Consider the following 18,345-nt stretch of genomic DNA (forward strand, 5'->3'; position numbering starts at 1 on the left):
TTCAAAGAAAAAAAAAGTTAAAATGGTAATTTCACATTATGTATATTTTTACCACAAGTTTTTAAAAATTGAAGGCTTACAAGTTTTGGCATTAAAACCATAATTTCGTGGTTTCAAATCTAAGTGTTCTAATAACAATAGCAAAAATGGAAAGCGGCTATGCTCTTATAAATCTATTACTAAGAATCGCGTGGCATATTTGCTGATGGGCTTTATGGGACCCTAAAAAATTCCCTAGTTAACTTTAAGAATTATAAGATGATGGGTTAGCAGAGATCTGGTCACAAAGTGCAGCTTACCATTTTTTTTTTAAAACAGATTTTTGGGGGGCAGATATGTGATCAGATTCTGCTTCAGACAGATTCTGCTAAGTACAAAATTCACAGAGGATAAAGTGAAAAAATTATTTTTCTACATATTCTGTGTCCAAAACACAGCCCTTACTCTAGGGCCAAGAGTACTTCTGTCTTAAATTCCAAAGAGCCTAGGCCTGCAGTGTCATTACATTCTTGGCAATCCCTTAAGACTCACAAAACCTGCTACTCAGGTAACTCGAAGCAAAAACCATCAAACATGCAGGCGCCCTAGAAGTAATAAGCAGATATAACACACCTGCCTAAGGAACAAGAAATCTTTCTGTACGGCAGCAAAGCCCTTAGAACATCCATGGGATGGATGCCTCACTCAAGGGACAAACTCAGGAGAAATCTAAACTGTTAATTGTAACAGTGGGATTTCTTACTTCCTTAACCACATGCAGTATAAAAACTAGATATATTTCTTATATGAACAACTAAATGGTTTAAAAGGCATAAACCAAGAAAGCATACAGATCACGTGAAACCGTTTTGTTGTTGTTGTTGTTGTTGTTGTTTTTAAGTTCCAAATGGTTATGTACAAATGCCGTAGCCTTTACCACACCTGCAAGTAAATTTGAACTTCGGGTTTTGCCTTTTTCCAATTTAACTTTGGTGCTAATTACATCTCCTTACTATCCAGAATAAAAAAGTTTGCTATTTCCCACTTCTGAACTCTTTATTAAGGCAGCTCCATACTCAAGAGGTTAGAAGGGCACCTAACTCCCCACCAGGAAGCCTAAAGCCACCCACTGTTTGATGCACTTGTTTAATTATTTACAAATGACTTCAAATTACTCACTAAGAAACTCCAGCCTCAAGTCCTTCTACTTAAACAACTCCTCTGCAGTTTCTTCCAGTGGAAACAAACACAAAGCTACACTCCAAATGGCTCCAACCACCATGACATAGCACATTCAGGAAGCTACTGTGCCCCTCCCCACACAATCAAAAATAACATTCAAAGAACCATGGAACTCCCCAGGTGTGGTTACATAAATCATATCTAGAAGCAAGACGAGCATCTATAAAATGTGTGTCTTATTCTAATTCCAACACCAGAACTCCATGCCTGTTAATAGACACATTTTAAACCTCTATCTAAAGTATTAGCCATCGCTTCAAAATTACCTTCAGATTAAGGGTTTGTGTGTGTGTGTGTGTGTTTCTTTTTTAATTAAAAAAAATTATTCTGGTTAAGATGACTTAATTTTCTTCTTGGGGGATTAAACTAATTTATTTGGGGACTTACATGTTAAAGTTTTTCAACAGCTGAGACATTCCCTTGGCCACCCTGGAAATCAACATGCATTTTAATATTTAGCCTGACCAATCCTAAATTTGTTAAAGACAGAATCTGCAAAACAGTTCAATATATATTTTAAGCTTATAAGTCCCAAGAGCCTTTTCCATTAATACATAATTTCAAAAGAATAGAAGGGTCTTGAGAATAAAAATAGTGGACTCTATTCTTTAAACAAAATGAAAAGCAGTAAATCAACGCATAAATTACTCCATGACATTCTATCTTGATAGAGCTCATTTCTATTCTGTGCTGTCCAACAGAAATTTAATAGAAGTCAAAAATGTAATTTAAAATGTTTAAATAGCCACACTTTAAAAAGTAAGGGACTTTTACCCACTGGTGGTCCAGTGGGTAAGACTCTGCACTCCCAATGCAGGGGCCAGGGTTCAATCCCTGGTTGGGGAACTAGATCCCATATACATGCTGCAACTAAACATGCCGCAACGAAGATCCTAAGTGCTGCACTAAGATCCGGCACAGCCAAAATAAATAAATAAATAAATAAAATTTAAAAAGTAAGAACAGGTGAAATTTAATGTATTTTATTTAATGTAATATACTTGAAATATTATCTCAACATGCGGTCAACATAAAAACCAGTAATACTTTTTTTTGTGCTATATCATCAAAATTCTGTATTTTTAAAAATAGTTCTACTGGGGCTTCCCTGGTGGCGCAGTGGTTATTAAGAATCCTGCCAATGTAGGGCAGACAGGTTCAATCCCTGGTCCAGGAAGATCCCACACACCACGGAGCAACTAAGCCCAAGTGCCACAACTACTGAAGCCCACACGCTCTAGAGCCCGCGAGCCACAACTACTGAGCCTGCGTGCCACAACTACTGAAGCCCATGCACCTAGAGCCCATGCTCCACAACAAGAAAAGCTACCGCAATGAGAAGCCCATGCACCACAATGAAGAGTAGCCCCTGCTCGCTGCAACTAGAGAAAGCCCGCACACAGCAACAAAGACCTGACGCAGCCAAAAATAAATAAAATTTTTAAAAATAAAAATATAAAAAATAAAGGTATACAATAGTTTTTAGTATATTTATGGAATTATGCAATCATCACCATAATGTAACTCTGGTACATTTCACTGCCCCAGAAAGAAACCTCATACCTATTAGCAGCATTCTCCATTCTCTTCCATCCTCAGCCCTAGGTAACCACTAATCTACTTTCTGTCTCTGTAATTACCTATTCTGGACATTTTACATAAAGAGAATCATATAATTCGTACCATCTTCTTTCACTAAGCATTTTTTTGAGGTTCATCCATGTTATAGTGTGAATCAGTATTGGTGCACAGACTAGCCAAATTTCAAGTGCTCAATAGCCACATGTGGCTAGTGGATACAGTACTGGACAACCTAGTTCTAGAACCAGAAAGCTGCCCAATAAACAAGCATATCAGCCTTAAATAAGAGACCATGTTAGGAACTTCCCTGGTGGTCCAGCGGTTAGGACTCCAAGCTCCCAATGCAGGGGGCCCAGGTTCGATCCCTGGTTGGGGAAATAAGATCCCACATACCGCAACTAAGCTCAGGTGCCACAACTACTGAGCCCATGTGCCACAACTAGAGAGCCCTCATGCCACAACTACTGAGTCCATGCACTCTGGAGCCCATGCATCACAACTAGAGAGAAGCCCACAAGCCACAACGAAAGATCCCATGTGCCGCAACTAAGACCCAACGCAGCCAAATAAATATTAATAAATAAATAAATTAAATTAAATTAAAAAGAGTGTAACTCAGATTCTTAGGAAAAACCAACTCTGTTTTTGCAAAGTTAATTTTAAAATATATTTCACTATCTTGTCTACCTGGAAAGAGGAAGTTCATTCATCCTACAAAGTAGACTTTTAGGAAGATGTTCCACAGAAGTGACTTTATACAATTTGTAGCAGCAGGAAACCCTAACGGCATTTAGATTAAGTAATGACTAATAATTTAAGTAAATAAATTATCAGAGGGTGCTCTTTCCATTTTCTCATAGGAGAAACAATCACAAAACTACCCTTTATAGATAAAGGCAAGCACTTAGTTTGTAGTCTAAGACACGGATTTTTTTTAAAAAATTAAGGAGAGGGTGTGGGTAATGAAATCTTGGCTTATTCTGAGCTTCAGAAAATGCTAATGTTTATTTTAAAATGAGAACACCACATTTTCCTTTAGTTCTGTGCATGGATGATCCCTTTGTTCAGGGCAGGGTAAAATTATACCATGACTTCTGAGAATGACCATAGAAGGCCTCCAAGTGAAAACAACCCAAAAAGGATAAAAGAGAATAACAAGGTCTCTGAAACTGCTCTGAGTAAACTTTCACCGTAAGTAAAAAAGACTAACAGAGGTTTCGATGTCATTCCAAAAGTTTAAAACATAAGCAAGGTTATAGGAACTTACATTTTCTATATAGCCCTGGTGCTGATAAAGACAAAAATAAATGTACCCCTTTATTTGTGGCTTTAATATTTCTTAGTGACTTCCGAGTGTTCTCTGATCAGGAATTAGGCCATGTTTAACTCCCTTGTCAAAGAGGAAAGCTGACATAGAGGCTATGCACAAAGCAGTCATGACACTAAAAATATGCAATTTAAGCATTTTTTTATAAGAGTTTGCTTCTAAATCAAACAAATACAATCTAGCATAGCATTTTTAATTTTAAAGTTTGTTGTTTAGGACTTTAATGTGAATTACTTTTTGTTAATTTTTAAGGCAACATTTAAAAAATTTACTTCAAGGTTAAATTAAAACTCACAAGATACCAAGTCACAAGTTTACCCCAGAAACCTATTTTCATTCCTTCCACCTAACAATCAATCAAACCAAAATAAACTCCAGCACAACCCCAGTGGAAAGAATGAAAAGGGGCATGGGAGAGAGTTCTTTACTGCAAACAGACTAACAACTAAAAGCAAGTTCCTGGGGAACTTTGGTAATTAATTAATTTTTTGGTAATAAATTCTTTAATACTAAACGCGGACCATGCTGTGATGTACCCAAGCAGCAGCATGGCAGAAGCTGTTTTTCAAGCCTTAGTTTCTAAGGGGCATAAGACAGAAAGTTACAGTTAAAGCAAGGGAGTAATAACGGAAAGATGCACTGAAAATCGTAGCATTCACACCAGCTTCCAGTCTTCGGCTCCTCAATCCTTTATTTGAAGTGCCTCCTTCGCATGAACAAACCTGGGTTAACTGGCACCCACTTCACAGCCTCTCCTCCCCTAAGCGGCCGGTCACAGTGCGCAAGCCCCGCCCCCTGGGCTGAAGGCCAGGCAAAAACTCTGGCAAAATAAGGAAGCCTCTGGGAGGTGGCAAGCAGCCAACTCAAACTGGATGATTCCAGTTTAGTCTGGTTTGAGTCACAAACAAGCAGTTCCTAGCTTTCCCCACCATATTCAGAGGCACTGGCTGCTCAGGCTGCGCACAATGAACTCTCCTCATTTATTCTCAGATCTAAGCCTACCTCATTCTCATTTCCCTAGCAGCAGAGGCTCGAAATGAAAGCAAGGTTCCCAATACAGCAAATATGGGTCAGTCCCGCACTTGTTTCCGAAGCCAACTGCCCATTCCGCACAGAACGCTAAAACTGGCAACAACTACACCTCTCAAAAGACTTACTGAAATGCGGTACTTGACAAAAAAGGAAAAACAGAAAGGAACTAGTCTGATTTATAAATCTCCATAATGAAAGTTAAGCCCACCAGAGCAATTAGAAAGCAAACACGTCCATTTTCCATATTTAGCACAAAAAAAGGCTTGGCTGGCTAACATGACCCCAAAAGACAGAAGTGTATAGCTTACTGCCCAGTAACAAACTACACAATAGCCTACAAAGGAATGTTGTTTCCAAAATATGGGCTCTTCATTTTGCCTGCCACTGATGAGAATGGAAAAAAATACTACCAATAAAATAAAAATAAAAATAAAAATAGGGACTTCCCTGGAGGTCTAGTGGTTAAGGCTCGTGCTTCCAATGCAGGGAGCGCGGGTTCGATCCCCAGTTGGGGAGCTAAGATCCCATATGCCGTGCAGTGCAGCCAAATAAATAAATAAAAATCAAAATTTATGTATACATTAATATATATGGGGGGTGTATTTCTCTTCAAAGCACACACGGCTAAACAGAAATTATCTACTATTCATTATTATAGATAAGATCACCTTTGATGATAAAACTTCAGACAAATGTGTTTTTATAAGCATTGCAACGATCACCAAAAAACCCACTAATTATTAATTCCTTTAACAACTTTAAGAAACTGACTCTTACTTCATATATGTACTTGTTAAAACTGGTGCCGTATCTGACAGGTTCTAGCACGTAATATATATCATAACAAATTATATAGCCAGGTAATAAAATGAGCATTCCTTCCCCCAATCAACATTCTAAATAAGCATACTTTAAGAGAAATGGAAAGTACACTGTCACTATCACTCTGATACATGCATTGCCACCATATCCAATAACCACTGGGAACTACATTTTCAGCTTCATCCATGTTCTTCCACAAAGCTTCAGAATGACAGCAATTTTGAAAGTTTTTCTACATGAATTTGAAAGGAAGTTCTCTCTCATAAACTAAATGAACTGCAAAACTTCCTCATGAAATCAGACAAAAGGATATTTGAATACCAATTCCCCCTCTAAGAAACTGTAATCTAAAACATCTAGATCAGGACTTCCCTGGTGGCGCAGTGGTTAAGAATCCGCCTGCCAATGCAGGGGACACGGGTTCGATCCCTGGTCGGGGAAGATCCCACATGCCGCGGAGCAACTAAACCCGTGCACCACAACTACTGAGCCCACACGCCAGAACTACTGAAGCCCACGCACCCTAGAGCCCGTGCTCTGCAACAAGAGAAGCCACCGCAATGAGAAGCTGCACACCACAACGAAGAGCAGCCCCTGCTCACCGCAACTAGAGAAAGCCTGCGCGCAGCAACAAAGACCCAATGCAGCCAAAAATAAATAAATAAAAATAAAACGTCTAGATCATTCACAAGATGATTAGCAGAATTGGTCTTTATTAAAAAAATATATATATTAGGGACTGTCGTCGTGTTAATACTTATTTAGTTAAAAGGGTCACATTTCTTTTAACTTTAACTGTTGTAAAAATCCAGAATTTGGTCAATATTCTAATTACTATTTAACTATAATTCAGGTAAAATATTCTTATATTGTCTAACAGAAAAAAATTAATATGGTTGTAGACAACTTTTGATATATTTTATTCAAAACATATAAAAGAAATATACAAACAAGTTCTACAAATAATACCAGCAATAAGAAAGACTTTTCATTTCCCTTTCAATAAAAAGTAATATTCTAATGCAAAGCTAATATACTGGACAAGAGATGGGCATAAAGCATGCCGTTATCTTAATATGGCATCAGAGTTGAAAAGTCTGATTGCCTGCAGGTCTATAGGCTTTTCTTATTACATTAAACAAACACCACAAAGACTATGTCACATGCTAGTTTTCCTGTCCTGGAATTGATATTGTATGTGTGTCTTTTTCTCCCACTTCCTGTCTCCAAGCGTCTTCCTTATATATTCCAACTTATGAACCCAGGCCCTGGGCAGTGAAAGCATGGAGTCCTAACCACTGGACCACCAGAGAATTCCCTACATACAGTTTTTAAATCAACTTATTTCAATTCTTAAAATCTACTTAAGAAGAAAGCTTGCTCTAAAATTCTGATTTTTTCAAACAGGTAAACTAAGCACAATTTAAGGCCACAGGGCTTACTGAAAGCCACAGAGACAAGAGACAATGAGATGTCACCCACTACAGTTATTTTCATGTAGTTTTCTGTGCTTACTCCTACTACATTTATTTTAAGCGTTTCCATCTAAATGCCTATTTCTGTGATTAGAAAGAATAAAAGTCTGTAGGTTACCTGACATATTCTTCTTTAGACAAACCAAAAGGATTCAGAGGAACAAAAAGAAAAAGGCTGACAAGACACCTCCAAAATTTTTAAGGGGGCAGAAGACGGGGTTGCCTTTGATAAAACTGTAAAGATGCACCTAGTCATAGACACCCAGGTTAATTTAATTACATGTTAACTCTTAATTAGACATATGTAGATTTTGTTTTGGATTAGCCACAGCCAATGTTTAATCCAAAATGGCTCTATTCTTGGGACTCCATACAACCAGTTATTTTATTTCATAAATTTGGTGCAAAAAATAAGCAATATATGTTAAACAAATAGATGGATGAATATAAACTCAAAAGTTAACTTTAGGACTTCCCTGACGATCCAGTGGTTAAGACTCCACACTTCCAATGTAGTGGGCGCAGGTTCGATCCCTGGTAGGGGAGCTAAGATGCCACATGACTCACAGCAGGGACCCCCCCCCCCAAAAAAAGTTAACTTTAGCCTGAAAGAAGATTTAGGGAAGTAATCTACTGAGGGGGAAGGGATAAAATAAGAAAAGGTTTTGGATTATCCAAATCTCAACTCCCTCCCATTACTTTTTCATCCATTTCCCCTCATTCATTCTGTAAACCTTTATAGGATATAGAATCAAGGGCTAACTGCAGCTCCAAAGGAGCCAGGACCCCTTTTCAGCAATCTGGTGAAGTCTATGGACTCCTTTTCAGAATAATGTTTCTAAATGCATAAAATAAAATAGGAATTAAATGGAAACAAATTATACTGACATAGTTATTAAAATGTTTTAAATTTTTGTGATATAGTAATGTCTTTATTAACATTAAATAACAATACCTAACACTTGAGTTTAATAACTATTTCCCAGTAATGATTAATATAAGCCCAATTTTGAGATCTCTGCAACTATAATAATCATAAATTACCTGTGTATTTATACTGAGAACAAAGTCAGTCATATACTGTTAATCTACTGTTTTTTTGTTGGCCACTTTCATATAATGGGAGGCAATGCTTAATTCACTTTCAGGTTAGTGAAAAGATGTAATTTTTTCCCCTGCATCTAAATTCAGGGACCAAAAAAATAATAATAATAAAATTTAAAACGGGAATTCCTTGGCAGTCCAGTGGTTAGGACTCCGCACTCTCACTGCTGAGGGTCTGCGTTCAATACCTGGTCAGGGAACTAAGATCCCACCACAAGCTGCGCAGCACAGCCGGAAAAAAAAAAGGTTCAGGGACCCTGAGCCAGCCTAATCATCTTTGGTTGTGATCAAAGTAAACAATGGAGAAACAAATTTCAGTTAAAATTACTTTAAGATAGTACGAAAGGATATTATGAACTAATTTAATTTCAACAAATTCTTCAACTCCTTTAGCCTGAATTAAAGCAAATTCTTACAAGATGATAGGGAAAAAAAAAAACTGATAGGGAACTACAGAAATAAAATACGTTCAACTTCAATCAAGGACTTTTAAAATAAATGCTTTTGTGGAATTTATGTATTTAAATTTTTATGTTGAAAAGCAAAGGGACTCCCTAAATGACCAAGGCAGAGAAAGAAATAGACATACAGCAGCACAGGGCTGCACACAGGAAAGTGTGTAACATTAAGCCCCCCACCTCCCCCAAACTTCTCACCAGCTAAATACTGTGAATAGTTTGGCAGAAACATTAAGTGTATCACTTATAAGGACTTCACAACTAGACTGTCATCAATCCCACGTTTAGTCATTTGAAATGCACTGCTAGGAATCTGTTCACCAAAGCTGTAACAATTAAGGGGGATGGAGGATGATTAATTTCCCAGTCAGTCATACAGAAAGAATAGCAACTTGTTTTTATAGATAAAACAAGCTATATTTTGTCTACTATAACATGTTGCTTTTAAACATTTTTAAAGGACTTGGAATGTCACCATTTCACAATCATGTTTTAAAGATTACAAAAAAGATCTTAGTTCTTCCAAAGGGGCATTAAACATTCTGAGTTGACATAACACCTCAAAATATTACATTCTGAAATCAATATAATTATAGAGGAAAAGAGGACATCTGATAAAAGGGGGGATGAACCCAGGGATAATGGATATACTCTGAACCCTAAAGGATTTTATTTCTCTGTACTTGCATCAATCACAATATAATGACCAAATCTTTTAACTATTTACATCAATTTTGCTTTTACCTTCCTATTAGCTAAGAATTATATCTAAGTATTTCAACTATTTGAACATGTACTCAGAGAAGGGCAATAAAAACACTTGGTTGGCTCTGCAGTGTGCACAAAGGAAGACCTGGCCCTTTTCTTACAGGATGACACCAAAAGGCTCATCATTTGGTCATATCTTCAAAAAAAGTTGATGCTGTTCTTCATAAATCAACATAATCTGATTCTTAATACAATGTTCCTTCCGCTTTTCCCAAGTTAGGCACTCTCATAGTCCAAGTTTGCCTTCTCCAAAATACTGAAAGAGTCTCCTAACTGGAATCTCTGTCTTTCCTATTCTCAGTCCCCAGATGCCTTTCTAAAGCAGATCTCAACAAGATATTTCCCTTCTCAATCCTTCAACGGCTCATCTCTGCATAAAGAAAAAAACCCAAAAACATGAGCATGGTTAAGTCATACTAAATTATTTGCTGTTCTCAAAACATTCTTCCACCCACTCGTGTCTCTTCAAGTTGTTCCTTCTGCTCACAATGTTCCCTGTCTAGCCTAAAATTCGTCTCTTCTTGTTGAAGAGAAGAATACATATCCTTCACAGCCCTAAATCATAAAAACTGCCAGCCCTAAGTATGGATCAGGCAGCTGACAGAAGAGAAAATATCCTCTACGGTTGTAATTTAGTCCCCATGTAGATTTTCCAAGCTCATCCTGCCTTTGTGGCAGTTATCTTTCTAAATGTAAATATTCAGAAGCATATAACTGTTTCTTTTGATTATGTAAATAGGGAATTAGCTCCATCAAATTCATCAGATCACCTCTGGGTTCAAGCTTCTGAGCCCACAATGCCAAGGGCCAGATCTCAAACCACTGTAACTCCCACCCAAAGTACAATGCCATCCTGAAAGCTGTGAATTATGTTTCACCTCTAACTTCCACACTTCCACAGTTGGTTGGCTTCTCAAAAAGGTTTGATCCAGGGCTTCCCTGGTGGCGCAGTGGTTGGGAATCTGCCTGCCAATGCAGGGGACACAGGTTCGAGCCCTGGCCTGGGAAGATCCCACATGCCGCGGAGCAACTGGGCCCGTGAGCCACAACTGCTGAGCCTGCGCGTCTGGAGCCAGTGCTCCGCAACAAGAGAAGCCACGACAGTGAGAGGCCCGCGCACCGCAATGAAGAGTGGCCCCCACTCGCCGCAACTAGAGAAAGCCAAAAATAAATAAATAAATAAATAAATTTATTTTTTAAAAAAAAGGTTTGATCCAGTGGAATGCAGTGCCATCCCTTTAATGAGGTATGTCTGGGGAAAATGACTAAAAACTTGAGTATCTTAGACAATTCTACGTAGAAGAAAGTGAATCATGACAAGATTTTATAATCAGTTTATAAAATTAAAATGAATACTGTCAATCACTTAACTCAATAATATACCAAATGAAATCAAAAGAAGTTATGGGTTTTACCCATGTCACAGAGCTGCAAAGCTGGAGCCAGAAACTAACTGTCCTGACTTCCTAACTCTCCTGACTTCCTAAACTAAGTGCTTGTTTCATTATAATATGCTACATCTTCTAGAATGTTTGAATTATATCTAGATAGACAGACAGATATATAAAATGTTTCCATTTATTATTTTGAATTTGAAAATTTAGGAGGCCTAAAAGGAGCCATTTATCAATTCCATGATCATTTAGTTTTCTTAAATTAATTCTAAACAGGCAATACTAAAGGAAAAATAATCTGGGCATTTTTAATCAGGCTGAAGAATCTGTATCTTGTAAATTTAAAACACACACCACCTGGGACTTCCCTGGTGGTCCAGTGGTTAAGAATCGGCCTTGCAATGCAGGGGATGCCAGTTGGATCCCTGGTCAGGGAACTAGGATCCCACATGCCTTGGGGCAACTAAGTCCTCACACGCCCCAACTACTGAGCCTGCGCACTCTGGAGTCTTCGCAACACAACTAGAGAGAAGCCGGCACGCCGCAACGAAAGAAAGATCCCGCGTGCCGAAACTACAACCCGACGCAGACAAAAAAATAAAAAATAAATAAATAATATACACACCACCTAAATTTAAAACTAGAATATCTGAGATTAACAGATTGAATAACAATCACTAGAAATGGGGAATACTCAAAAGACTATCAACATGTGAAGTACTGAATAGTAGTAATTATAGCTAGCAGTTATTAAAGGTTGTATTTATTTAACATATATGGGTATCAAGCTAAGCACTTTACGTATTTTTTTTCATTTTAATATTCAAAATAACTTTATGAAGCATGGTTCTTATAAAAGATGAGAAAGCTGAGTCCTAGAGAGCTTAAGTAACTTGTCCAAAGATTATAAAAGTAGTATACTGTCTACCTTGATCTATTATTTCAAAACCCATATACCTAACTTCTAAGCTGTTTCTTGTTAAGATTATTTTCAATTTATTATTTTCATCTTTGGAATAAAACTCCTTTGTAAAAAAATTCCCAACTAATGAAATGAGCTTACTCAGCCTTAGTGAACAGCAAAGTTACAACCTGAATTTAAAGAAAGCTTTCCTACTTGAGCTTATAAATTGACTACCAGCTTGATGTTAAAATTAGTTAAAATGTACATAAGTTAATTTATACATTGATAATAAACGTGTCAACAATATATTTCACCAATACATCTTTACCCAAATAGCGCTTTTACAAATTTTCAACCAAATAATAGAAATAGTATTATGTACCTAAGAAATTAAGAACTTTTAAAAGTTCATTATGTGGCACAAGATTTGCTTCATACAACTAACGTTACCACTTTTCTTCCTTTTTGGCAATTTTAATATTGAGCAACTGGAGGATGAAACAGTATTTGCAAATCATCATTTAGCTTTAAGTACTTGGGAGAATGGTTAATTCAATAGCCACAATGCTAATCAAAGTTTCTTCATTCATTATATACATGATCCAAGATTACTTTCTTTTAAAAATATTACTATACTAAAAATCAGTACCACTGACAGTAGCAAATTTGTAACAATTTATTCAACAGCTCATCTGTTACAACAAAAGGCTGTTAACCTACCTGTCACTGCTGGTACTACTGCTGCTGCTGATTGAATCACTACTGGAGGATCTACTCCTAGAGCCGCTGCCGCTAGGGGACCTTGTGGGTCTAGACGCTTGGCTAGCCAGCCTCTGAGGAGACTGATTTCTAGACTGGGATGAATGTGGTGAGCGACTTCTGCTGTGCTGGTAATTCCGCTCTGGCCTTCTGCCTCGTACCTCCCGGGTAATATCATCCCTGTAGATATCCCTGTGTACCACACTGGGCAGTGTAAACTGCTCCCGAGCCCTAGGTTCGTATCGGGGGTCATGAGCATCAAAACGGTTTGGACTTCGACTCCGAGAAGTATAATAGAGCCCATGTTGTAAAGTCCGCTCGCGAGGATCTCTATAGTAATCCTGATCGTAATGTCTTGTCCGATCAAATCCTCCCGTCCCCCGTTCATGGTGTCCATAGGCACTATGTTCATAAGCACGCTCCCTGTTATCTGAAGCCCTGCATTTAGGAGGGGGGAAAAATATTTAATCAATCAGAAAGGGGAAAGCAAAACTAAAAGCAAGTCATGCAAACATTCACTTGAGCATTGTCTTTGTCTTTGCAACTGGTCATTTTCTAAACAGCATTAACCTACTTAGTAAGCAAACACTAATAAGCTTAACATTTTACTTGACTCCAAAACTTATTTTCACAGCTGAGAAATCACTGTTGTAATTGTACATTGGACTTTCATGACTAGTGTTCTGCAAGTCAGTTGTTCTTTTTATTAGGGATTTTCTGGCTTATATACAGAAATATACATATGCCATCTCCTTTTTATTTTAAATTTAATGGAACAAGAAGAGACTTTCATTTTAATATGAAAGTTTTCTATACTTTCATCTGATTAAAATATATACCAAACTTTATTTACTTTGCAAGTGTATTTCATGCAAAATTTCCATGATAGATTTTTCACACAGACATGAAAGCCCCACTGCAATGCATGCCCATGTCCCAGCAATAGGAGGGCATTTTCAAAGAAGTACAGAAAAAAATGTTAAGTGTAACTTTTTCTCATTAACTTTCAACTTCTTGGGTAATTATAAAATTACTAAATTATGTAAATTGTTGTGCCCAAACAATCACATTTAATAATAAAAATGAAATCTTAAAAAGAAAATCAAACCAAAAAACCACTTGGGATATAAAAATATTGGGCTGCCACATGCTATTCTATGATAAACTTAACTAATTAAAGAATGGTTATTTTATCTTCTTGTGCTATCAAATTCCACATAATTTTTAAAATGCCTATTCCATGATTCAATGTGTTAATGTATTACTTAATGGTTACAGGAAATATATTCTCTTAGGGTTCAGCTATATTCAAATTGCCTCTGATGAAATAAGTCAACTTGGGAAACCGTAAGATACGCTAAAGACTGCTATTAGCAATGGTTTAACTTTAAAAAATCTTCCTGTAGGGCATGAATACTTGTCAATCTAAGAGTACAAAACTGTTGCATGTACAATTACACACATGCAATTATGTGTTAATATTAAAAACCGATTCCAATCCTACAAAGAAATCTTAAGTTCTCTACTTAAGAGAGTTCCTAAAAGACAATTTCACTTGAATCTCAAACATGAGGTTGAGTCTCTTCTCAACCTTACCTTTGGGTCTATCTTCTATCAAAAGTGATTAAGGAATCATGAAAGACATAGAAGAATTAGAATCTCTCCAATGAAGAATATGTGGCAAAATCTTACAACTAATACTATGTCCCCAGTACGTGCTTAGATTCCAAATCTCTCCACTAACCTTCATTTTCACCCACCATTTCACTTAGCAACCATACCTTCTCCTAGGCTGTTTTTTTTTACTGCTATTATTAAAAGCAACTGGCATGGCAAAAATTCAGTATTATCTTTCCTACTTAAATATATTAAATGACTTTCTCCTTTTTTATTCACTATTTCTGGAATTTTAATAGATATTTCAACGTCTAACAAACAAGAGGTGTTCCTCTGAGACAAGAGAAAATTTCATAAATAATTCCATTAGTACCCTATCAAATGTTAATCAGTAAGAGCTGTTATTAATGATATAACAGAAGCAACAGGCAATAGTTCTAGGAGAATTACTGCTACAGCTGATATTTTATAAATATGCAAAGTTCTTATCCATTAGGAAGATATAGAAGGCAGGCACAAGAGCTAGCAGAGCTGAAATCTAATAGCTATTCTTTGATTCATCTATTAGTACTAAATGATTCTAGAGTTAGTGGGAAAAAAAGAAAGTTTGACTTGGGTTAGGAGAGGGGCTAATATACACAGGTCAGGACATACCAACCTTTTCCAAGTGTGGAAACACGACCTATAATCCCAATTAAATCTAGGGAGAGAATTGTGAACATAACTTCCCCAATTTGGGCCCCTCTTATGGGGGTAATCCACCTTCTTAATGGGTAAGGGTGTCAAATGATATTTAGATGAACCACAAGGAAAAAAAAAATCTTAATGACCAGATAAAATAATTCCACTGGAAGCAAGCAGTCCCAGACAAACTGTAACTCTCAAACCCCCAGACTTCTTTCTTGAGATAGCAGAAAATTATAAATTGATCCACATTCACAAAAATGTCCAGCCCTAAGTATGAATCAGGCAGCTGACAGAAGAGGAAATATCCTCTACGATTCCACCAAATGAGGAAGGCACAGTTGCTGGCCAACAGTTCACCTTTGTAGCCATCCAGCACAGTCAATTTTGATTGCTGTATCCACAACTGATCGTCACCATGTGTTCAAAGCTAAAGTACCTTCAACTGGACAGCAATTTGCTTAAGAAACAAGACAGTAATCCTCTTCTCCTGGGCTAATGGGATCTTGACGGCACGACATCCCATACATTCCAGCAAATAGAAAAGAATGGCTATATTCCAGAATTTAGGAACGTCCATCATCTCAATTTTTCCCCATTCCATCAAGGAGTATAATTCCAACATGGAAACTGTGTAGATCCAAAATGGGAAAATGAAGCACTGCCTTCACTCTTCTTCATCCAAGTACACATTTCCAGGTTAAAGTATTGTTTGTAGAATCCAAGAGGTTGAATCATATGGTCTGCTAGGTTTTTTGGTGACAATCCAATTCGTTTGTACACTTTGTGTAGTGAAAATTGAGAGCAGATATCAAATTCTAAAAGAATCTGTAGGCTCTAATATTCCAGAAATATTCCATATAGTACAACCACAAAATCTGTAGCCAAGTAGCTCCATCAGGTAGAAGGGATATATCCAAGGAAAGACTTAACATTATCCAAGAGAAGGAATAATTAATTCTAGAAGACAGGTAACTCCAAAAATGATGCTGCCATACAAAATCTTCCACCACTTTATATCTCAGGAGTAGATATCCAACCAGCTGCAGGAAATATCCTCTACGATTCCATAAGATACCAGCCACTGGGATAGAAATCACTTCCGTTTCCAACCCAAATTAGGAAACATTGAGAATGCCCAAAACTTTAAATCCATCTGGGGCCCCTAAATATGAGTTTCTGTTTCACCATATCAAATACAAAATACCTGCCTACAGAAACCTTGGAACTTACCCATCAAGTCTCCGCTCATAACGTCCTTCTCGTGCATGAAGTGATGGTGGGGGGCCATAAGCAGGCCCTCCACCACCTCCTCTGAACCCAGAAACCTCTCTACTACGAGATGCTATGGAAACTGTATCATCCAATCCCCGAGCAGCACTCGGAATGGTGCCTGGTTCATTATAATCCGTGCGTAGGTCTCTATCTCCCATTTTGTTGACTGAGTTGTGAGCCTTCTGTGCACTTTTGATGTCCACAAAATCCACAAAGGCAGCCACTCCTCCTTCAGAACCCCTCTTGGGGAGAATTTTGACACTTTCCACGCGGCCATATCTGAAAAAAAATAAAGTCAATGTTATTGTTGCATAGTAATAATTTTCCAAAAATAGTTTTATAAACTGTTTGTTATTTTTAAACAATTTACATTATGCATGTACGGGGGAGGGGTTGCGAGTTAACTTAAAATGGCTTTTAAACTCACATTTTTCTTTTTTGAGGCAAATATTTACAAACATTTTTACCACATTATTTTATTGCTTTCATTTTTTAAATATAGTATTTACTATAAACTGCCTTTTACCTTTCTGGAACACTTAGCTGAAATGACTCTCAGAAGTTTTTAGGAATTTTTACATTCTAAAAAAGGATATTATACCTAAGATAATCAAAGTAACTTACCAATCTTAAGAGATTTTCATTAAAGTAATAACTGTAGCTAAAAATAGCTATTTTATAGATCTCATTTTAATTTAATTCACTAAGTGAAAATGATCTTAGTGAAAAAATGAGATGACTTCAAACACTCCTTACTGGAAGGCAAAATAAATTCAAATATTTTGTGCATTTGCAAGTGTCAGTCTAGTTTTTAACATAATCTTTTACCATTTAATTCTCTTTTCCAGGGGATTAAAAGAAAAAGTGTAAAAATTTATAATTTATGTATAATTGTTATTTATATAAATTAATAAATCAGAAAATCTTTTGACAGACTCTTATGTATACTTATAATTTGGCATTTTAGAAAGAAGGGCACAGCACTTTTAAATATAGCACTCTTATATGCTGGCAATCCAAGATCATAATTTTTTTTTTTTTTTTTTTAATTTACGGCTGCATTGGGTCTTCGTTGCTGTGCACAGGCTTTCTCTAGTTGTGGTGAATGGGGGCTACTCTTTGCTGCAGTGAATGGGCTTCTCATTGCGGTGGCTTCTCTTGCTGTGGAGCACAGGCTCTGGGCACACAGGCTTCAGTAGTTGTGGCACACAGGCTCAGTAGTTGTGGCACACGGGCTTAGCTGCTCCGCGGCATGTGGGATCTTCCCGGACCAGGGCTCGAACCCGTGTCCCCTGCATTGGCAGGCAGATTCTTAACCACTGTGCCACCAGGGAAGTCCCCAAGATCATAATTTTACACTTCCCTTGAAGAAGCTGACAACATTATCAGAAAGCCGAACTTTCCTTTTATACCCTCCAGTATGATTTAAGTTATTACCTCTCACAAGGGAAACATAATCTTAAAATCCAGTTTCATCAGGCAACTGAACTAGATGTAACGAAATTACTTGGAGTAAATTAACTGATGAAAGGATCTCTTAAATTTGGGGGGAAAATGATAGAAACTGAAATAGTTCTTTCCATACAAACATTAAAAAAAAATACCTTCCAATGTATCTGACAAAGGACTTGTATCTAGAATATAAGAAATCTTACAACTGAACCCATTTTTAAAAAATAGGGAAGATGGGCTTCCCTGGTAGCACAGTGGTTAATAATCCGCCGGCCAATGCAGGGGGCATGGGTTCAAGCCCTGATCTGGGAAGATCCCACATGCCTCGGAGCAGCAGCTGCTGAGTCTGCGCTCTGGAATCTGCGAGCCACAACTACTGAGACCCGCGTGCCTAGAGCCCATGCTCCACGACAGGAGAAGCAACCGCAATAAGAAGCCCACGCACAGCAGCGAAGAGTGGCCCGCGCTCACC

At 37.4% G+C, this 18,345-nt stretch overlaps 1 protein-coding gene across 5 annotated transcripts in view; it reads right to left on the minus strand.

Moving 5' to 3' along the window:
• SPEN (spen family transcriptional repressor) overlaps positions 1–18,345 on the minus strand; it is a 93,197-nt gene that overhangs the window by 40,027 nt on the left and 34,825 nt on the right. For 4 of the 5 annotated variants that reach the window (XM_082380903.1, XM_082380904.1, XM_082380902.1 and 1 more), the window contains exons 2-3: positions 16,380–16,700; positions 12,807–13,283 (exon numbers count right to left, since the gene is read on the minus strand). In XM_082380903.1, coding sequence (XP_082237029.1) covers positions 12,807–13,283; positions 16,380–16,579 — 677 coding nt within the window. In that variant the 5' untranslated portion in view covers positions 16,580–16,700. The remainder of the gene's footprint in view (positions 1–12,806; positions 13,284–16,379; positions 16,701–18,345) is intronic. The other variant, XM_082380905.1, reaches the window with a different exon arrangement.

This window comes from Balaenoptera borealis (assembly GCF_965194805.1).
Source record: "Balaenoptera borealis genome assembly, chromosome: 1".
NCBI classification, from domain to species: Eukaryota; Metazoa; Chordata; class Mammalia; order Artiodactyla; family Balaenopteridae; genus Balaenoptera; species Balaenoptera borealis.